Source organism: Castor canadensis, chromosome 3 (assembly GCF_047511655.1).
Source record: "Castor canadensis chromosome 3, mCasCan1.hap1v2, whole genome shotgun sequence".
In the NCBI taxonomy this organism is placed as follows: domain Eukaryota; kingdom Metazoa; phylum Chordata; class Mammalia; order Rodentia; family Castoridae; genus Castor; species Castor canadensis.
The window spans coordinates 82774763-82798825 of record NC_133388.1 but is presented as its reverse complement, the minus strand read 5'-3'; the positions used below and the strand labels follow the sequence as shown (position 1 = coordinate 82798825).

Sequence of the window (24063 nt, the reverse complement as noted above, 5' to 3'; positions counted from 1 at the left end):
CTTTTAGGAAAGCTATGGGTTTGATAAGGGATCCTATCACTTTCATCACCAAGAAACCACTAGACTAGTCAGAGAGGAAGCCAAAATGTTTACACGGCAGCTTCCTGTTAGGCTTCATTCCATAGATATATATTTTATTAGTTTATATTAATTGTACAAAGTAGTGTGGTTCATTGTATTTTTAAACATACATACATTTCATACGTAAGGTACTTTGTTCCTATTTATCAACCCCCTCTCTCCTCCCATTGGTCCCTTTCCCATTCTCAAATAGTCCCCCTCCTATTTTCGTGTCTTTCCCCTTCTTTCATTGTGACAGTTCCAAACAGCCTAACACTGTACATTGGTTAGACTGTCCCCTCCACCTCCCCATCCCCTGCAACCAGCAACCACTTCCCTGCCCCACTTAAAGCAATTGCAAGGTTTCATTGTTCTATTTCTTATAGGTAATGAAGCCCATCAACCATGTCCCCTTAATTCTTCAGATAGTATGCCTCTTGGTCTTCCTCCATTAATGGGAGCCTTTGTTTTGATGTTTGACCTAAGAATCTATGGCAAGTTCCTTTTATTGTTCTTGGCAGAAAACCCACCTCTAAAAAAAACAAACCAGACATTCAGGTTCAGGGCTGAACTTTCTTCCCTGTGTAAAATTAATCAGTAATCTGATATATAAAAATTGTCTACGTAACAATAGGCCTGTTTGTGATGGCTGGCTACAACCTGAGAAAAAAGATACCCATAAAGATTGCCAGGAAAAAAACAAAACATGAATTCCAGAAAAACAATGGATAATTTTACCTGGGGACGCTGCTCAGGTAATAGAGTGCTTGCCTCACAAGCCTGAGTTCAATCCCACTAACCCACACCAAAAAAGTATAATTTTTTTAACTTTATACTTTCATTTTAGTATAAACATGTCCCATGTAATAATCCTGTATCTTTATTACCAATATCTGGCACGCCTAATGTTCTTGTTTCTTGCAATAAACCCAATCATATGTAAGTATATTGCAGGTATAAGAGTGGGGAATATTTGGTTTTATAAATTTAAAAATGTCTCCAACTTATGATTTACATCAGTGTCCAAATTTAAACAAATACCTATGCTAAATCTAATGGTTTAGCCTTACTTTAATGATCAAAAACAGAGAAGGGGAAAAAGACACACAACCCTTTCACTAAAGTTTTAGAAATTTCATCTTTCTGTGTAGTTTCTCTGTCACTATGTGTAAATTCCCTAAGTTCCTTACCCTTATTTCAAGTAAGGAATAAGATTGTGACCTCCAGCTGGAAGATTACAATCTGATCTGCTGTCCAAAATCGTGTGCTCAGAGTGGTTTCCCCATGGGTGGGGATGACCTTGTCAAATCACTAACTGACCTCTTTCAGAACCAGGGGTTGTCCTTGAGAATTTGTAACTAACTGTCACCAAAATTCCAGGTGATCTTTAATTCTGCTTTCTATGTAATAGCAGAGTAACAGCTTTTAATATTGCTGCTGAGTTTTCACAGGTCTGTGAAATAAGAATAATGAAGTAAGTTTTTCATAAAAGTAAATGTTTCCAATTTAAGGAGTAGCCTTCTAATTATCAGAGATTATGTCCTTTTTATCTTTTAGTGTTAAACTTTCTGTTATTAACTTATGGTGATAATGGATGTGAATTTTAAAAATGTCCTCTTACAGAAAATTGGTTAGCAAACTTATGTCTTCAGGATTCTTTAAAAGTTTTATTCATCTGTAAATTTAAAAGTATGGGCATTACGAGGGACATCTTTTATGTCTGTTTAAGAAATACCACTGCATGTTGCATTACATTAAACATTTTTAACTTTGATTGATGTATCTTTATTTTGGCAGTGGAATGAGAACTGGACTCAAGGAAATATTCTAGGCTGAAGACATGTTGGTGGAAAAAGAACATATCCATTCTCTTGTAAAGTTCAGAAAAGATGCTTTAGGTCTTTTCTTTTCTACTAGAAGATTTGAATTATGTGCCCTGAACTCTGGTACAGTGTCACTCGATATATTTTGAACATCATTGTTTTGGTAAGTCAGCAGTTAACATATGTACTCTATAAATGTCAAACATAAAATGCAACACATTCAGCATTCTATAAAACCAGGCACACAACTCAGCATCCAGACTTCTGAAATGTCTATAATACAGTTCAGTTCATTCCCATTTGGAACAAAGAAATTACTATTTTTGTTTTTTTGCAATTCCTATGGACATCACTGGACTAGGATAGCAAGAGTATTTTCTTGATTCTTTCATGAGAAAGTGCCTTTGATACATATTCTGGAAGAAATCATGGAATGTTATAAATATGTTACATTTTCTAAGTATTTTATTAGCATATAGTATTTATACAAAACAGTGAATTACAATGTGACATTTTCACACAATGTACTTTGATTTTACTAAAAAATACAATATTCAGGCATAAACTGTTATTTCATAAAATATGAAATCCAGCAGATTTCAAGTTTAATCCTCATGCCAACCCTTCAAGGATGTCCAAATATGGAAAAGCTGAGTCTAATGTAAGCAGCTTAGAGAAAGTCACAGAGCTAATGAGTGATACCATCAAAGGCAGGGACAAGTGAATTTAGTGTGTGCTCTCTTCACTGTATCCAATAATCTAGTATAGATTATTTAACCACGGAGCAGACAAAATATGTTCACAGTCCTTGTCAAGCCAATAAACAATACCTCAGAAGTGCCCTTGGTTTGGTTTAAGATTCTGATGGTGAGATATGATTCACAGGCAGTAAATGGACAGTCACTCCTGGGAGAGGATGGCTAGCCAGACCCCATCAGCTGCTTCATAGTAAGCATTTCTGAATAGCTAACAGACAATGAGCAATGAAAAAGAAAACAACAACAACAAACCCCCCCCAGCATTTGTGACCCAATTTTTCCTTAGTTATTAGTCATTTATATTATGCACACAACTGAATAGAGCCAAAGAAAGTAGTCTTTGGTTATTTCAATTTTCTCTCTTAAAATAAAAGCATTTGACTTTTATTCAAGGTTGAATGGCTAAATAAGAAAATGTAAAAATGCAATGGATGAGCATGGTGGTGTGTATCTCTGTAATCCTAACTTCAAGGTAGGAGGATCATGACCAGATGCCAGCCCAGGGGCTAAAAACAGGAGACCCTATCAGAAAAAATAACTAAGCCAAAAAAGGTTGGGGGTATGGCTCAAGTGGTAGAGCATCCCAAAAATCATCTCAGGTGGGCCTTTCTAATTGTATACTTTAATATGGATATTATTATTTTAAGTAATACATTTTGAATTTTTTTCAGTACTGGGGTTTGAACTCAGGGCTTCATGCTTGCTAGGCAGGTGCTTGCTCTACCACTTGAGTCACTCCACCAGATCTTTTTGTGATGGGTTTTTTTGAGTTAGGATCTCGTGAACTATTTGCCTGGACTGGCTTCAGACAGCAGTCCTTCTGATCTTTTGCCTCCTGAGTAGCTAGGCTTACAGGTGTGAGGCACTGGTGGGCAGCTTGAAATTCCTTCTCTCTCCAAACAGGTTCTATAAGACAAGTTTTTTTCCTTGCAGTACTAGAGATTGAAACCAGGGCACCAGAGCATTGTAGATATTCTGCTGCCCAGGGGCAGGCCAATGCTCAAACACTGAGCTTTAACCCCAGCCCTATAAGGTAAGACTTACTGAAGTATCATGCTGTCTAGGGAAAGATGTCTTGGCTGCAGTGAGGAAACTGGAGTGATGGAAGAATGAATGACAGTCTCCATGCATATATGATCAGTATAATTAAATATCATTTATGTGCTTTCAAATATAATTTTAATTCAGCTCTCACAAGGAACTTACTAAATTGTTGTCCCTTCTACTTATCTGAGACAGTATTAAAAACAGAAGACTTGTGCCTATTAAGGGAACTTGGAGGCTGGTCTCCATTTAATGGATGGGGAATAAGTGGTGGTCTGTACAGAAACATCAGCTCTCTCAATAGCTGTGGGAGTTTGGGCAAGTTCTCCATGAATCATTTTCTTCATTTGCACCAACGTGGAGGATAACTCAAGCCTGTTATTTTTTCAAGGACAATAATCATAGTCACTAGAGGAAGTATGACATGGATTCCTATTGATTTAAAGAACTGTTTAAGAAACATTTTGCTGCTGTGTCACAACAATGAATCAGTTAAGAGGCCTGGTCTTCTCTGTTGATCTGTGTGCACACATAGGTATCAAAAAGGAATAGCATGGTGGTTTTAATACAGCTTAACTCTGGGACGTTTGTGTGTGTGTGTGTATGTGTGTGTGTGAGTGAGAGAGAGAGAGAAAATGAGAGAGAGAGAGAGAGAGTGAGACAGAGAGAGAGACCGCATGCCCAGGTATACTAAAGTTGAAGGACAAAATTATACATGACTCTTCTTGACACATAAATTCATTTTAGTGTACCTGGTTGGAGCATGTGTAGGAATGTGAGATTCATAAAGTCTTTATTTACTGACAGAAAACATTTTTAAAAAGGAAGAAATATAAAGTGATGGCGAATGTTACAGGTCCCCATAAACCACTACATTAATCAATGGGGATTAAGAATAACCATACCAATTACCTTGTTTTTTCATACCAATTCTGCTACATAACTCATGTGGATTTTTTTGGAGGGGAATGGAATGTGAATTTTTTTGGGGGGGTGGTAGTAATGGGGTTTGAACTCAGAGCTTCATACCTACTAAGCAGGTGCTCTGCCACTTGAGCCATCCCTCCAGTTCTATTTTTTTTTCCAAAATAATTTGTTGCCTCACTTTACACTACCCACGCCTGGGGCATTCACGAGGTGACATATTTGCACACCCAACTGAATGATGACCTGTATTGTTTGGAAGAAAAGTACAATACATGCTGTGGTCTAATCTTTAGATTCTGTCCACTCCAGGGGATTTCAGAGTAGAGCTAGTCAGCTTTCCTTTGTAGTATACCAATCAGCAGGGGCAAAAGAGGGCCATCCTGGAATGAAGGAGAATCAGGGACATCGGTGTCCTGGAGTTCTAATAGTGCTCAGAAGTCTGTGTTTTATCCTCTTATCTGAAGAGCTGTGTGTAAATGGGCAATGCTTCTGAATACCCTCTGCTGCTGGTGAAAATACATAACACTTCAAAATAGGCTGCTTTGTAGAAAACAATTTGCCACATCCCAAATTCTGAGTATAGCAAACACTGAAGTAAAACTGTCTGGATTAACAATGGAGTAAGAGAGAGTAATTGCTAGCCATCTTTAAAAATGGTGCTCAGGCACTACCTTGCTGATAAGCAACATTCTGTATCTGTTTACACTTGATGTCCACTGGAAAGATCAATGAAGATAGTGAAAGTGCCTACTTTGTGGCTGGATCTCCACAGACAGCTCAGTGCCTGGCCCTAGAACAATGCTGAGTAAATGCTTGTGGAACTGATGAGAAGGTGGGTACACCTCCTCTCCCTGAGGGGACCCACTGAAAGATGAAACATGTAAATTAGGCAAAACTAGCAAAAACCCTTATTCCTTCCTATTATTGCTTATACTCTCTCTACAACAAAATTAGAAATAAGGGCAAAATAGTTTCTGCTGGGTATTGAGGGGGTAGGGGGGAGAGGGAGGGGGTGGAGTGGGTGGTAAGGGAGGGGGTGGGGGCAGGGGGGAGAAATGACCCAACCCTTGTATGCACATATGAATAATAAAATTTAAAAAAAATTGATGTGTCTTAACTGTAGGTCACATTTCCCCATCTTCTGATTCTCAGTTACTATGCTAGTTAGGTCTGGTATCCATTTCTTTTGTGCAGAATCACAGTAGTCTTTAAATGCTTTTCCTCCCTTCTACTTTCTTTAATCTTGCTATAGGAAGTAATTGTGTGTTCTTCATGTTTAGATATTTTTAGTTGCTTACTCTAGAATGAAAGTTAAATTTTCTTAGCCTTAAACGGAAGATTTATGGTTTTCTAATTTTATATTTCTTTTGCTTCATTGTTACTTTAGGAAGCATGAAGGAAATTCCTGTCAAATTCTTCTGATTTGTACTTAGATGACTTAGCTCCGTTATCTTTTTTTGAGCACTGTAGATCATCTTGTCCTTGGTTATCAGTGAGAGAAAAATACCCTGGATCTTTTATAGGCAAGAAAAAAACATATTAAAATAAAGGGCAGCATATAATACATATATTTACATAATACTTTCACTTGTTTAACTGACTTTCCTGATCTCCCTTGGATATTCTTTCTTGGCACCTGCTGCACAGTCACCTCTATTTATTAATGAATTCCATGATCTTCCTAGAAACTAGAAAAAAAATTCCACAGAAGTTTGATCTCTGGTTATTGGGCAGTGTGTATATCTTTGTTCCCAACTGAAGAATTCTAGGAAGTTTTTTATATGATCCAATATTATTGATTCTGTGAGATGTGAGATGTTTTCATCATCTGTTGAAACCAGGTTAGTCAGGGGTAAAGCAGAAACCATTATTGACTGCAATTGCAACTTTTGATAAAATACAAAAGAGAAGAAATAAAAAGATAAGTAGAAGCCAGGTACAGAAAACAACTGTATTCCTCTGCTGACTGGGACTCAGAGTAAGACAAAGAACAGAGAAGTTCAAGAAGTTGCAGTTTTATGCTACATAGGTAGAATGTTCTTGAAGGGTCTCTAGCAGAATCAGATACTTCACATCTAAAATTAATAGGATGGTTACTAAATTCACTCTTTTGTACAGTATATCAGATTCTGAGCTGGCATGGGTAATATTTTGGTAAGAGTTAGATGTGTATTCCAAACACACACACACACAAATATATAACACCTGATAGATTAATAAACATTAATTCATTTTATAGAATTATTTCATCTGTTTCTCTTAGTCTTAAGAATATCTCTTTTGGTTTTATGGAAGCGGGAATAGCTATAAATAAAAAGGAAAGTTTAATTAATGAAAGTTAAAAATATTAAATTGTTAGGAGTGTTGTTAGTACTTACATGTTTGCCCTTTCCATATTTGTTTTGCTTAAAATGTTTGTATATGCATGCCTTTTGAAAGTACTCTAGCGTACTGTAATGGCAAATGAATCCTTCATTTGTCCAGTATAAGTTGCTTTTGGTAAGAAAATACTTTCAGTTTCCTTGTTCTAAGTGTTCAAATATGACAACTTTCAAAACCAATATATTTTATCTATTGTAATGTGCCTTTCATCTAATTTTGCAAATCTTTTCTTTCTTTGTAGTTACCCTTAAGAATGCTGCTATGCTGTTGGAATTTGCAGCAATGTATAGCGCTGAACAGCTGAAACTGTCTTGTTTACAGTTTATAGGACTGAATATGGCAGCTTTACTTGAAGCGAGGTTGGCTGAATACATCCATTATATGACTTCAGCAAAAGCAAAATAAAAGATATGCTATAATTTAAAAATGGATATTTACCTGGAAACAGTTTGATAAATGTTAATAATTTAGAATTCGTACAGATTTTAAAATTAGAGGAATGTTGGAAATGTCAGTTATTTTTATTACTGATTTTGGGTTTTTGAGACAGGATCATTATGTTGCCTGGGTTGGCCTCAAACTAATGATCCCCCTACCTCAGTCTTCTGAGTACTGGAATTAGGTGTGTGCCAGCAGGCCTGGCTGGGAATGATTTGTTTTTTTAATGAAAAACTTCACACTTTACAAATCACATATTAGGTCAAACTATTGCTTTTTTCTCACTAAAAAGTTAGTGGTAAGAGAAATGAGTCTATATTGGTGATTATAGATGTTTGATATTAAAATCCTAGTGTCAATTTGCATTGTAAGGATTTATCATCTAGTTCATTTCTTTATTTTGTTCAGTAATAATAATAATAACTAATACTTAGTGCTTAATTTGTACTTGCTTTTGTATTTTGCTTCAATGATTATAACAATAATTATTGCTTACTATGTACTGGGTATTTTTCCAAAATATGTTAGATTAATTTATATAACTTTCATGAAAACTGTGTACAGTAGGCTCTGTTAATATCTTTTTATTACAAATGAGGAAACCAAGAGACTCTTTTTCTTTTGGAAAAGAACCAAGAAAATTTTGGTTTATATTGTTACTATGTTAACAGCTTTTTAATAACTCACTTTTCAAAGTCTTTAATCAAACTAATTCCAAAACATGATTGAAAAGTAATGTTCTGCTGTTTCTTGGAGATGAATCACTAATATTCTAAAAACTGTCAGGTAGAACTCAATTAGGAGAAAATTCTTTTGCTATTTAAGCTCTATTATTTTGTGAAAAAAATGCTTTTAAGTGAAAATCAATGTTATGAAATATTAGACAGTGTTATTTTAAAATGCATTTGATACCTAGTCAGAACCCGGCTAGATTTTCAGACTAAATTTAATTTCATTGCTACATTGTTTTAGTGTTTCTATTGAAAACATTTTTATTACTTTCTATTGCCAAATTAATATCATTGGGTTTGTCAAATAAGAATCAACCAAAAATAAAATAAACATCAACTCTATCTAAAATCATATATTGGAGGGCTGGCAGAGTGGCTCAAGTGGTAGAGCATCTGCCTAGCAAGGGTGAGGCCCAGAGTTCAAATCCTAGTACCACCAAAAGAGTAAATAAATACTATATTAGAAAGTGATGTGTCACTATTGTTCAACTATTATCTTGGGACAGGTGTTTCAGCTGAACCACTTAAGGATACTATTGTGGTGATGTCTCATATAGTTTTGCTTAAGTAGACATACAAGTTCAGTCAAAGATTTATACAAATTAAGTTCTTAATCACATATGAGTTTGCTAGAAATATAAATAATATGTGCAGAGCACTAAAATTGATGTAGCATCACAAGTTAATGTATCATTTATTACCAGTGTTGAAAACTGATTTAGTACAGATTTGAATATATAAGTAATTTCATACTAGCTGTAGAAATTGCTTTAAAAACATATATACACATACACACAAAAATGTACATAAACAAATATATATATTCATACACACATACAGAAATAGAGTATGAATTTTTACAATTTCCACTGATGCCTTATAATACCTGTATGGAACCTGAATGAAATGCAGCTGATACAGTCCAAACTTCATTTTGCACATGAAGATGGTAAACCCAGAAAAAAGTTGAGTTATTCAAAGTCATGCAGGTAGTGGTACAATGATAATTCTGGATAGAATTTGCTTATCCTGATACATAAGCCATTGTTAATTCAGTGTTGTAATTTATGGAAAATGAATACTTACTATTTTGTTAAAATAGAAAAGATTCTTTGTAAACTTATTTGTATAAGTACTTGAGTTTTTTTTTTCAAGATATTTGTCTCTTAGGTTTGCTGTTTACTTGAAATAACATAATTACTATGTTTTTCCAAAAGGTTTTTATAGTAGACAGTATATATAAGCTTGAAAAATAATGTTGTTACTTATTTGGCAATTTGAAATATTTGTACATATTTGAAAATCTTGGCAGCTATTAAATTGAGTGTTATAATTTTATTTCTCATTTTTTAGGTCTCTTGATGTTTTAAGTGATGATGTTTTGAAGGATCTTTCTGTATTTTACCGAAAAATGGTAAGGTTTGTGTTCTTCCAGTGAAGATTTAGTGGCCATAATATTATCATCTAAATAAATTAGATCAGATTTCACAGTGGAATAATTTCTTAAGGAGTGCATATTCATTAGGATCTTTTAGAAATGAGAAAATGGAATTTCTTTTGGATACCAAGATGAGTATGGTAATCTAAATTGAAGATACTTAATGATAAGATTTGTATCTATATTAATTCACTTATAAATAAAACTTACTGAAAATTTCAGAGTTTTTCTTACTTACCAAAGGTCAGGACAGTGCATGACCTAACAAATGGACTAGTCTGTACTTAATAATAAAGTAGAGCTTTTATGCAAGGTAGGTTTTTTTTTCACAGTTTTATGAAATACACTTTTTAATGAATCTAATCAAATTTTTCTTCCCTTGTGAATTTAGGAAGTTACTAGGCATTCTAGATCTTTTCTAGTTATTGTCACCATATACTAAAACAGATGGAATATTTTATCTATATTTTAAATCTTTAAAAATTTTGTATTTAAAAAGTGACATTTTTATTCTACAGATTCCAGCAATGGATAGAAGAGTCATTACACCATATCAAGAAGGACCAGATATCAGCCATTTGGAAGTAGAGGATGGAGATGTCTTTTTGAAAGAAGAAATAAATATGGAACAAAGTTGTTTGTAAGCTCTGTTTCTTTCCTTCTCTCCTTTCTGTTCTTCCTTCTTTCTTCCCTGCATTCTGGGACCTGAAACTTTTGTCTTGATACTGAAATAAGAAATTGAGGAATTTTGACATAAGAAATACATATTACTGTTCATTCAGAGTCTTGATATATTAACAAAATAATTGATATTTACATATTTGATATTTTAGGTCTTAAAACAATTAAAGTATAAAAAGAAATTTAAATATATTGGGTTAAATAAGTACATTTCTCTTACCTACCTCTGCCAAACACTTTTAAAAGGTCTATTTCAGCAGAGCAGAGAAAATAGGAAAGGAACAGGCAATAATAATGGGATGTTAATAGTTTTGGAAGCTGCAAAGTAGTTGCTGAACAAGACTATTTTAGAACAGAAAAAGCTAAAACAATTCTGAAAATGTTTAAGACATAGTAGTAGCAGGGTGATGAAGGCTAGAATGAATACTTGGATTTAGGGAGCATTAGATCCCTGGTCCCTCATGAAGCCCTTCAGTGAATGATTGATTGCCCCTCCTCTGTCTTGTCAGAGGAACTCTAGACACTTGTCCTCGAGAGAGGTTGAACTAGAGAGGCTCCAATGAGGAATGCATCAGCCGCAGGTGAGGTACATTATCTTTAAAAGATTCCACTCTACTTCAGAACCTATTTCAGTGCATAATGACTATGTTACTCAGCTTTTCTTTGCAGGGGGTGGTCGGGCAGCATTGTAAGAAAATACTTGAGAAGAACAAATTAAAGGAGGAAGGGTTTATTTTGACTCATGGTTTCAGAGATCTCAGTCCATGGCTGGCTGGCTCCATTGCATTTAGTCATCATGGCTGGGAAGGTGTGCCAGAGCAGAGCGGCTTACCTCATGGTGGCCAGGAAGCCCAGTAGACAAAATATAGTCTTTAAATGCTTCAGTTACCTGCTTTATCCAATTAACGCCCAACTTCTGAGTAGTCCTTTAAGTTATGAAGTATGTATTAGCCCACTAATGAGTTTAGAGCCCTTGTGAACCAATCATCTCTCATGGCTCCACTTTGGAGCACTTCTGTCCCCATCGTTGCTGACCATTTGACAAGGCTCTGCATAGAATTTCTAGTCAGTGTTTTAAGACTTCCTTATCAACTGGTTATGGAATTGCATTCTTTCTGCTTGATAAATACCTATTAAAGTGAAATCTTTGGGTAATACATTTATTACATGTAACCAAATGTGTACTTCACTGAAAAAGCCTTCTTCAATTTGAGAAGTATTATTTTTAATTAATTCATTTGTTTTTCTTTCTTTGTGGTATTGGGGGATTGAACTCAGGGCCTCATACTTGCTAGGCAGGCATTCTACCACTTGAATCATGCTCCTGGCCCTTTTTGCTTTATTTTCAGGATAGGGTCTTGTGTTTTTACCCCGATGGCAGTCCTCCTGTTTGTGCTTCCTGTAAAGCTGAGATGACAGGTGTGCATCATCATCCCCAACTATTGTTTGAGATAGGGGCTTGCTAACTTTTTGCCTGAGCTGGTCTCCAACTATGATCTACTCAATCTCCGCCTCCTGAGTAGTTAGAACTACAGGTATGAGCTACCATGCCTGGCCCTTAAAATTCTTTTTTCTGGCATTTGGTAGCATTTGGCATATTGGAAGTTAGACATATCTACTATCTTAGATATATAGCATATATTGTTGAAATTACAATAAAATTTTTAACATTGATGTAAATAATTCATTAACTACTATAAAATAATAGTTTTCACAGCTGGACTGCCTAAGTGGATGAAATATATAATGAGATCTGTAACATTAAGGTAAAATAAAGATAGTTGTGACCCTCACAGCTATTTTATTTTCCCTGTCCTGATTAATAAGGAGTTAAGCATTCTCTGAAATGTTTTAAAAGTTGTCAAATATGTCTAGTTGACGCTGATAGTTAATAACAGCGTATACCCAAATAATGTTCAATGTTTTACTTTTTTTAATAAAGGTTTTATTATGCAGAGAGGGAACTAGGGCTTGGTGTTGAGAACAGTTTTCTTCACGGTAGCCAGAACATTTTTCAGCTCTCCTCACTTCTTCTTGATATAAATATGTGTCCTTACCTTTTCCTCGGTAAACATGGTACATAATTCTTGGATCAAGTCTTTAGGAACTTGGTGTGGTTGGTGAAGATGGCTGTGTCTGGCCTGCTCGTGTTGTTGGTCATTTTGTAGCTCTTGTTTAGGGCCACAGCTTAAACAGTAGTAGTGCAGAGCCAATACTGCTTCTCTTCAATGGCTACTATGGTAGCAGTGAATGTTTTACTCTCCAAAGTATTTTCTTTTATACTATCTTGTTTTCAGCTTTCACAGAAATGCTAGGATTAGAACAAGTACTAAATTACACTTAGGCCTAGTGACGTTACATAATTTGCTCAAGTCTGTATAGATGAATGCAACTCGAGCTTGCTTATCCTTATGGTTTCTGTTTGACTAAAATACTATATTCTGTTGATTGAAATGCATAGTTCTTCTGCTGTTTCATTTCTAACTTAACACTTTAAGGTTTGCTGTTTCCTAGGGAAACTATGTTTAAGAAGGCAAAAACAAAAGCTAAAAAGAAGACACGTAAACGTTCTGATGGCTCTGGAGGTTATAATCTTTCAGGTATTATTCAGAGTCCCCCATCTACAGGTTAGTGGAAGGTGTTTTAGCATGTATTTCCAGTTCTAATCTTTGATGTTTCTATTCATTATCAAATTCATTTAACATTAATGTTAAATTTACTTAACATTATTAAATACTATTTTATGCTGTCTGCTGGAACTACTAAAATGGAAAGTTGTTTGTATAAAGGCTATGGAAAATGGCAGTGTTTTGTGATAAGTCTCTGGTTGAAGTTTTCTCTGGCAGCACAAAAGAGGTCCCTCAACTAGTCTGAGATCAAAGATCTCTTCGTAGAGGAAAGTGAAACTCAGAGTGGATCTTGAACAATAAAAAGAAGTTAGCCAAGAAAAGGAGGCAGGTAGACATTACTAAGCAAAGGGGTGGCGTGTTCTCAAGCCAGAGGCAGTAGAATACACTGAACATCCCTGATGCACATAATATAGCACGGCTCACTGCAGAGGATGTGTGCAGGTGAAGATAGGCTGAGTACAGTCAAATTATGGAAGATCAAAGGAATTTGGATCGTATTCTAAAGTCTATGGATGACTGTTGATTAGTTTTTAAAACAGGTTATAACTGGATAAAATTTATGTTTTTAGAAAGACTACTCTGTCCATTGGTATAAAGTGTTAGAAGTGGGCAAAATATGACAAAGATAATGTGATTATGTTGATTGAATTCAAGTATGTCAGTGCTCCAATCAAAATGTCATTTATTGGGTAAAGAGAGAATCTTGTAGTAGCATATACCATATTTTACATATAGGCATTATATGAGCCTGTTTGAATATAAAGCTCATATAGTTTTTCTCAAATTCTTTAATTTACTAAAAAGATGAAAAAAATACCATGAACACCTACATGTACACACACCTATGGACAGTCTGTATTATGTATTAATACAGACTTTCAAAAAAACCTGATCTGTTCAGAATAAATTGCAGAAATGATGTTTTCTCTCAATACTTCAATACAAATCTCCCAAGAATAGGAATGTTCTTCTGTACAACCACAATGCTGTTGTCATATTTAAGACAATTAACATAATTCATTAATATTACCTAGTATTCTGTATCCAGATTTCCCTAATTATTCAAAAATGTTTTTAGAGCCTTTTTTGTTTTAATCTTTAACAATCTAATATTCTGTCAAGATTAGCACTGCCTTTGCTTATTGTTTCTTAGCTAGAACAGTATCCTGCACACCTTTTTGTTTTGTATTGTAGTTTTCAAAAATTTAGACTGGTTGTATTATAGATTATCCCAAATTCTGCATTTGTCTGGTCTATGTTAAACTATCTAAAGTTTTCATAGTTTTTTTTTTTAGGCAAAACATAACATATGGTAATAAAATAGTGAGAGTACAGTATGGTTTTAGTTTTTGCAACTGGCAGGTGCATCTGTCCAGAGCAGTAAGAACACAGCCTGGAACAATTTCTATCAGAAATACTTTCATAGTCAGTCAGTTCCATACAGTTCTACATTGTTTTGTGTCCATGGGAAAAAATAGCTATTATACAAGGTAGAGAACGAATTTTATTCTGTCTCTTTAATTAGCTATTACAAATCAGATATTTATCATGTCTTATAAAGTTCAAGGGAATAATGTAAAGAACGACTGATTTAAATAACATAAAAGATACAAGAATAGATAATACACCTAAATTGATTTATGAAGTACTGAAGATAGAAGTCAGGAGAGCCAGTAAATTTGAAGGACATGTCTTAGGACAGTTCCAAATATAAAATTCTGTGATCTCATATTCCCCGTACTGAAAGAGTTACTTCTAGCCCTTAAGAGAAGATTAATGGGCAGAAGCATAAATGGATAGATGGTGATGAAACTAGTGATTTTCTAGTTACTTAAATCATTTATGGAAAAAGCAGGTATTTGATTTGTTTTAGATAAAGTTATTATTACTAAATGTGATAGAATTTCAGAGCAGAGATAGACAATAGTAAAGAAATAATTTATGTCTTTAGATACAAAGAAACAATATCAGAAAATTTAAGTGATTTAAGGCAGTGACAAAAAGAAATTGGATTTACTCTTGATTCGAGTTCCATATTCTTCCTGGTATATCATACATTCTGTGGTTAAAGCAGATCATTAACTGGGGACAAGGAGACCTAGTTTTGGAAAATAAAAAAGAAAACTGAGTATGAGGCAAATTTGACTAAAGTCAGTGTGTGAAAGCTTAACATGCTTAACATACGTGTTGATCCTTAAAATTACACACATGATTCTATGAAAGTGTTTTTGACCAAAAATAATGGTTGGCTCTGATTCCATGTGATTCTGAATCCATGTGATTCTCTAAATTTACTCTGATTGGCTTTTGAAAGCATTTCACTCATTAAATGTAATCTCTTAGATGAAAATTTGCCAAAATTATTGAAATAATAGCTTGGAAAAGGTTTGAATGTTATTATCAAACTGTAACTTAGTAATAATAGCAGAAGAATCATATAGCATGTCATAGTGGTTTACTTAAAGGGAATAACACTTGTTTGAAGGTACAAGAGATGTTTTATTTATTTTTAAATCAATTGTACAACTTTTACAACTCAAACATAAAGTTTGACGCTTCATCTACATTGCAAGAAATTTGAAATGAATGAAAATGACCATCTGAAATTAAGCAAATGTTTACTTTATGGTCTATATGTAAAATGACTACTGTGCTAATGACCTTGGAACCAGATGTGACCTAGGCAGGCATTTAGGCTGCCTAAGTAACAGAAGAAAATGACATACACATATAACAACTCTTTTACTTCACATGGCAAGCTAATTAAAAATATCTTACTTGGCAGAATTTTACAGAAAGAAAACAAAACAAACCATCAACTCTCAAACAGGCTACCATTGGCTTCTGTAGGACTCTATCTAGGCCAACGTGCTGGCTAAATAAGAGGCGCTAAGGACACACATTGTTTCCTGTAACACAAAATGGAGCCAGTGCACTTTTGTATGAGGTCATAGATTTCTACAGAGGGAGACAAATGAGAAAAGGAAAGGAAAAGAACAGAATTTATTATTTTTCTTCTTCCTTTTTATCTTTTATGGGGGAAAAAATATAATCATTTACAAAGCAAATCCCCAAAAAACTGTGTTCCTTAGGTTCAATGAATAATTGCTTTATACTCTGTTTTTCGCTTAAACTACTATCTCTTCACTTAGCTTGATTGTAAGATTTTGGTATAGTGAATATACTTTAAGTATTATTAAATCTGGATAAATGGAAGTTGCTTTTTGCTTTCTATTTGGTTTCACTGACTGTAATGCATGTATATTTAATGCTTACATGTTTAAAGTTTCCTTTTTTAAATTTCACTTTTTAGATTTGTTAAAGTCTGGTAAAGCCAATTCTGTGGAATCTCTTCCAGAATTATTTACATCAGACTCTGAAGGAAGCTATGTAGGAGTGGGTAGTCCTAGAGAGTTACAGTCCCCTGACTTCACAACAGGATTTCTTCTAGATAAGATTGAGGTTTGTTTTAAAAAGCACTGTTTCCTTACCTTTAGTTTTCAGATTAGTAGGCAGTTTACCCTTTACATTATATTTTGAAACAGTCTCTTATTGGTTTATGAGGACATAAACTAATATATACAGCGTTACTTTTTTCAAATTTGTATAGTTTTTCTAGTTTTGGATCTTTTAATGGCACAGTTTTGAACCCTTTATAAATATTACTTCTAACCTTTCTAATCTTTAAAACTATGAAGACATATTGAGAAAAACATTTGTAGTTAAATTACTGAAATATATTTTGAGAAATTCAGTTAATACCAGATAAAATTTGTCCAACAAAAATGATTTTGAAAGTAAGCCAAATTTCAAATTCTGCGAAGGGTCTTTCTTTCATGATGTTAACTGGAGCAGAATGAGGTAGAACGATTGAGTTCTTCTAGTCTAGCACTATTAACTTTAAGCTGTACGATTACTATTGTGGTTAACTCTGAGAGGGGCATCCTTAACATCTCATTCCACAGTTGTTAATCTAAAAGATAGGAAATTCTACAGTGTTCTAGGCTCCATGGTGTTTTTACTGTAAAGAAGTTTGGGGGGCAATTGTTAATTCTCATAATGTTGGTCTGGAAGAAAATTGAGGCTTAAAGGAAGGTCGGAGGCATATTGTGAATGTTTTGCAATAATAGAATATGATCCTGACAGTGGAAATGCCATTTTAATAACATTTTTGACCCATTATAACAGAAATAGTTTTAGGGTCCCCTTTGAATTGTCAGAATTACTTGACTTTAATTTTATTCAGAATACTTTAATTATATTCGGTGAATTATAGGACATTTATACCAAACTTCCATTTTGTGGTCTATCTGAAGTCATGAATATTAATTTAAAATAACTGCATCATATCTTACATGTACAACTTTCATTTAAAACATTTTATTTAATATTTGTGTAAATATAAATTTAATATGCAAACGCATTTCCCATAATAATCTCTCTCCCTCATTCTCTGTACTTAAAGCAATAAACTATAGAAGAGCACGTATTGAAAATGCTAGGTGATTTTATCACCATAGGATTTTTAATATTTATTAAGTATCTACTGTATATTAGTGACTAAAGTGTGCACCTACTATTACTGACTCTTTAAATTTGTTTTTCCTTCCCACAGGGGAAAATTAATCATATATTAATGGTACACCTCCTACGTATTCTAGGGAAGATTTTAAACCATGGGAAAAATCACCAACACATAAAATATCTGCTCCACAGCCCATTCCCAGCAACAGAATTGATAATACAAGCTCTTCCAGTTGGGTTGCTGGCTCTTTAAGGTAGGATTTGCATTTTGTTTTGTATCTCTCTTTCTAAGAAATTGCCATCTACTTTTAGTCAAATGAAAAATTTTAGTGAAGCACATTAAATATTAGTCTGATACACGGAAAATTATCTATACATATAAAAATTGCTGATCAATTATGATAGGCATGTTCCCCCTGGGGCAAAATTAATGTTTGTATTAACACCAGTAAATAGTAGCAAATATTTTATTTTTACTTACATGTAAGTATATATTTAAGTCTATATATATGTGACTTACAGCAGCAATTTTTTTGTAGTTGATGCATTAGTTAAAACTCCCCCCTTGGTACAGGTGAGGATGGGAAAGGTAGATTAATGTTAGGTACTAGGCTATAGTTAGTTTGAAGAAAGACATTCTGGTGTTCTTAATGTACTGTTTATTTGAAAAATAAAAAGCTAGAAAGAAAGGTTTTTAGTGTTTTCCCTATAAAGAAGTGGTACAAGCCAGGTGCCTGTGGCTCACCCTTGTAATATTACCTACTTGGAAGGCTGAGATGGGGAGGATTGCAGTTCAAGGTTAGTCCAGGCAGATAGTTTGTGAGACCCTGAAATAAGCAGAAGAGAATGGCTAGACATGCGGCTCAAGCTGTAGAGTGCCAGCTTTGCAAGTGTGAAGCCCTGAGTTCAAACCCCAGTCCCACCAAAATAAAGTGATAGATATTTGAGGTTACAGGCTTGCTGCTAATTGACTTGTTAACTGACTTGTTATTGTCATTTGGACTGTTTATGTAATTCATTTGAAAAATGCTGTCTTTTGCAGTTGGAACAAAGATTATGTTTCATAATCTAAAGGCTGTTCATAGGTTAGTCTCACTTTTGCTGTTCTAAGTAAACAAATTGGAACATACATAATTTGTGGGAACACTTAGAAACTGTCTTTTAATTGCTAATGTTAGAATAGCTTATTAAACATGTTTAAAGAATACCTTGGTATAAAGCCAACCAATATAGGTTGGCTATCAATTTCAGTACAGTGTCTACTAACAGTGTTTAGCAATATGATCGGTATTTTCAGTATATACACAAACATTTCTACATTCACTCTGAAGTATTACCTAGCAGGAGTAGTGATTAGAAGTTCTTATTGAAAGAAAATGAAGTAAACAGGTTGCCCTTTCATATGCAATAATATGATTTATTTTTAGGTATATCATAAATTTCATTTAGATAAACTATATCTAAAGATTGTAGGATTCTTTTCTTATGATGCAACTCCCTCTGGTGGGTATCCAATATTGTTCAGCACTCCTCAAATTTTCTGATAAATCTCTGGTTTTTGTTACTACTAGATAGTAGTAAGTTGTAAAAAAAAAATAGAAAGGAAAGAATTTTCAACTTTTATTCATTCCAAAGAATAAGAATTTAATTAGAACTTTAGTGAGTTCTTTTGCCTAATTTAGGCAACCTAAGAATCTACTATTGTTTGACTTTTTATTTATGTTTTAGAATTCCAGATTTATACTTTATGAATTTAGATGCACTTAAGTTGTAATTATGTATGCATATATAATAGCAGCTTTCACTTAAAATATCCTTTTTGATTGCTTCTTGTCCTTTTGGCTAAGATGAAGTATGAACTTGCAAATTTCCAATTCTAGAACATTTAAGATTTTGGATTTTCAAATTAGGAATGCTTGGTCTAGACATAGAGTTAGGTGGGTACCATTGTGAACTATTTCTGGCCAGTGAATTATTGCAGAAATTCATAGGTATACCAAATAGATTCTGTGCACATAAGAAAAAAGAGATGATGTGCAAAATATCCTTTTTGTGTTGGCTGCAGCTGACAAATCTAAAGTATACTTTCATCATAAATCTTACATATCATTTACCGTTTCAGTTAAGTTTGAGGTTGGGCTTGATAGATAAACTGAATGCTTGGTAAAATTTTTTTTATGTCTTTTAGTCCTGTTAGTCCTCCTGTTGTGGATCTCAGAACCATCATGGAAACAGAAGAAAGCAGAAAAAAATGTGGAGCTACACCAAAGTCAAATTTAGGGTTGGTTAAAAAAAATCAAAAAAGAAAAGATCATATGGTATTATATTTCTGCCATGAAGAATTGGAAAGATCTGTTGTATCTTTGCTGTCATTTTCTGCATTTTAATGTAATAGCTCTAAACCTTTTTATAGGACACTTAATCTTTATAATATTATTTTTAAATATGTGCTAAAGATTGAGTCGAGTTTGTAGATCAGTTCTTATTGAACACAGTATTACATGTTAGAAACTTACCTCTAAAATGATCATTGCTGGCTATTTCTAAAAAAAACCCTCAAGATTTAAGCCTTGTGGTGCAAATTCCCCTGGAAAAGTATTATATGTAGGAGGGTTCATATATAGCAATTACTTGTTCACTTATAGTATAAACTGATAATTATCATTATTGAAACTTAACATTGTAATCCAAAAATTGTAAAATCACAATAAATAGAATATATCATCTGTAACCTTCATTAAGCATAAAATGATGTTAATTGGTTTAATTTTATTTAGAGTAAAATGATTTTTCATAAAATAAACTTTCTCAGAATCAGTGAAACCAGTGAACTAATTGGTTTAATCTAATATTTTAAACTAATATTTAATTAATCTAATATTTTCACATTAAACTAATATTTAATTAATCTAATATTTTCACAGTGAAACCAGTGAACTAATTGGTTTAATCTAATAATTTTTAGAAAAATGATTTCCCATGGAGTTAAACTTTCTCAGAAGCAATGAAAAATGATTGCATTGCCTACCAAAGAAAGCAATTTAGGAATGAATAGCATGGAAACAGTTTTAACTACTCCTTCAAAGTTACCCAAACCAGCGAATGCATGGTATGCTCTTATTTTTATTAAATCATTGTAGGTCTTGATGTTAGCTTTTAAGGTTGTTTTGGGCTCCTGAGTTTCTCCCCTACCTAAAATATTTTCAAATATTTCTTTCCCCCCTTTTCTTTTAAGTTAAACATTGGAATTTGAGGAACAAGAACTTTTTTTCCCTTAATTTTGGCTGTATTAACATTATAAACCATTGCTTCCAAATGTGGATTTTTCATATGTGGGTATAGTATCTTCTTCATATTCTGCAACTTCCCTTGCCAAAGTGGTTTAAAATAATTTTACCTTTTCACTTCTTAATAAGAAATAAAATGTGTTACAGTAAATTTCATAAAAGAACACTTTACTTTTAGTACATTAATCTCTCTATTTTTCTGCATGTACCGTAAGTATCTTCACATGGTTAAAATCAAACCTTTTTGTACTTTTTGAAGAGGTGTTACTTAACATTGTGTCACATAAGTTTTCTCCATCATAATTCACCCCACAGTGGCAGCATTAGTAGGAGTAACCTCCAAAGGGTAAGAAAACAGTTCCATTTTGTTTGCAACTCAGAATATCTGGAAACTGAGTCTAGAAGAGCAGTTGATGGATAGACTGAAGGGTAAGGAAGAAATAAAAAGAACCCTCTTTCTCTCACAAGGACTGAGGAGGGTATTTGTAGCTGTCCTTAGTTTGGTGAATTCCTTTGGTGTTTCTAATGTCACATTAATCTATTTGTAAGAAGGAATATTCTTCCCACTGAAAATGTAAATTATTTTGAAGAGAACAGCAACTCATTTTATTGTGAGTGTTACCAGTGGAACTGAATCAGAACCTTTCAGAACCTCTAGTAAATTCGAAGCATGATCACTGAAAAAGAAAATGAAACAAGGAATGGGAAACCCCAATTAGAGGATAAAGAGGGTGCAACTTGAGAGAATGGGCTAAGTGGAAATTTTAAATTCATCAGTATTTGTTAAGTGCCTTCTACATGCAAGGTTCTCTGCTAATTTCTGGTGACAACTCATAAATCTTTGTAAGATTTATGGTGCATTGGTTGCAACACTGAGTTACTTTCTCTAAACACTGAACAAGATCAAGAAGAAAAAAATTTTTGAGACAGTTGTCAAGATATTAAATATTACTGTAATTTGAGAAAACTAACAGAACATGAGGATGCTTTGGGCTTAGTAATCAAATTTAGCTGTGCAGTTTCCTTATTTAAAGGCAAAAAAGTAAATGAGGAAGTTTCAGTTCTCCTGGAAGCATCTTTCTTAGAGCTCTGTGTTCTTTGGTCTCTTGTCAGTCTTTTCTAGGCCTGCTTGAGTGTATGTCATCTTGAGGCTTTCCTTAATTATCACGTAGGAAATTTCCTTTGCTTTCCTCTGTTGTCAGGTCTTGTTTCCATGTCCTGTGTTTTTCTATTTAGTTTGCTCTTTGTTTTAATGTAGTATAACTTGAGTAGTTTTCTGGGAAAGAATGTACAGCACCTAAATTTTTGGAGTTCTTGAATCCATGCAAATGTTTTTATTCGCTCTTATCTTTATTCTTGACTAATAGTTACATTGAAACAGCATTCTAGATTTGAAACTATTTGGAGAAATTGTTCCATTTTCTTTCTGCTGGTGTGTTTGGGAATTCTAATACTGTTTGATTCCAAATTCTTTTTACATTACTCCTTATTTTTCTTTTTCTACCTTTGTTTTTTTCCCCCGGAAGCTTATACAGCCTTTTCTTTACCCCTAATGTTGAGAAATTTTGCACAATATAGGTCTGATTAGATTTCCACCTGTACCACAGACACCCATGACAGTGACTGAGACACCTGTCAGAGGTTCACTCCCTGCTTTATCTGATAGGGCAAGGTTTAGAAGTGGGCAATAAGGGTTCCTGTCCTCTAAAAACAGCCAGGGTGAGAAAAACTAAGAGGCCCTTTCCCCACCAATGCTGTAGATAAGTGCAGAGTGGAGAAGAACAGAAGAAAAGTAGAAACGGGTAAAATTTATTTTGGCAACATGTTTCTCTTAAAGAAAACAAACCACCTGATTTTTTCCAAAGAGAAGGAAAGAGTAACAGGAATTTAGTGGTGTATTAGTGGGTGAAATTGATGAGACTTTACAAAAAAAGCAAGTTTCTTTGCAATAGTACTTCAATAGTTTTGATATTTGATTTGATTTAGCATTCTGAATTGTGGTCACTTGAGAAAGAAAGGCATCTTAGTATTTAATCATCAAGTAGGGCCATAGAGTCATAATGGAAATAATAACAATTAGTCCTAATTTCCTGAAGGAACTATCATACGGTGAAACCAAAAATGACAAAATTTTAAATTTGCAAGCCACTGTATGATGGTCAAGGTGCTTTTACTTAGTTTTATTTGATCCTCACAGCAGTTTATGAGCTAGGCAGCACAAATTCTTTCATCATTTTTCAGGTAGAAGATTCAAATCCAGATCAGTTTAGTGACTTGCCCTAGGTTATATGGCTGGAAAAACCAAAACTGAGACTAGAACTCTGGACTACTGCTTCTCAGTCCACTTTTGTTTCTCGTAGAAAGATATTCATAATTCTACAGATCTGTCATTGCAAATAGTCAATAGTTTCCAGAGATGAGTGAAACTTATCCACAGATAGTGTAATTCACAGTACTTATCTATGTGGGATTGATGTATTTTATTCTAGTCCATTTTCATGAACTGTAAAATAATATGCGAGTCAATCTAGTAAACTCAGCTCTCAACTTTTCTTTGGATTCTCCAAGAGACTTAATCGCAGCTTGGTTGGCAGATGTAACTTTTGAAGAGCATCACTTTTCCTGCTCCAGCCTTTGACCCAGTTTCTACCAAAAGTTGGCACCACAGCTGTCATATTGCACACACTGCAGAAGCTTTGCGCTTGCTTTAGATCTGTCTCAGCAACTTTCAATCAGATTATTTAATTCACTCTGGAAAGGGCAGAAGTAGAGAAACACATTTGCAGGGACACCATCAGGTTCATTCCCTTCCCCACCTATTTCCTAGATTCATCCATTTCCTTTCAGGCCAGGGAGAAAGCATACATGCCGGTGGTGTAGTCTTGAGGCTCACAAAGACCTTGAGAGTCCATTAAAAACTGTCAGCTCTGAAGGACCCCCAGAAGCCATGGAAGTTTCGAATGGGATACGATTCCATGAAGAATATCGTGTTTATTGCATTTCTAGTCTCCTTGGGTTTCCTTTATGATCCGAAAAGGCAGACCCTTAACATTTGAGAGTTCCAGGGCAAGAGAACAAATAGAGGTCCACATTTTAAATGTCAGCATAAATAGATGTAAAATAAAATATACTCTGTTCTCCTACTGCAAAAATGGTGCATCAATAATGAGAAATTAAGATGCATATTTAAAGTTACAGTTTTATGTTACTAATATTTGGCAAAATATAAGGCATTTGAATTTATTATTATTTTATACTTTAGACATTTTGTTATCATGCCACTGATATTTGCATGAATATCATATGCAAGTATATAATTTATAAGTTATAACTTGATTTA

At 34.0% G+C, this 24063-nt stretch overlaps 1 protein-coding gene across 1 annotated transcript in view; it reads left to right on the top strand.

The window, feature by feature from the left end:
• LOC141421230 (inhibitor of Bruton tyrosine kinase-like) overlaps positions 1-24063 on the top strand; it is a 1912155-nt gene that overhangs the window by 959849 nt on the left and 928243 nt on the right. The window contains exons 3-6 of the mRNA XM_074066910.1: positions 9517-9577; positions 10120-10241; positions 12797-12909; positions 16226-16374. Coding sequence (XP_073923011.1) covers positions 9575-9577; positions 10120-10241; positions 12797-12909; positions 16226-16374 — 387 coding nt within the window. The 5' untranslated portion in view covers positions 9517-9574. The remainder of the gene's footprint in view (positions 1-9516; positions 9578-10119; positions 10242-12796; positions 12910-16225; positions 16375-24063) is intronic.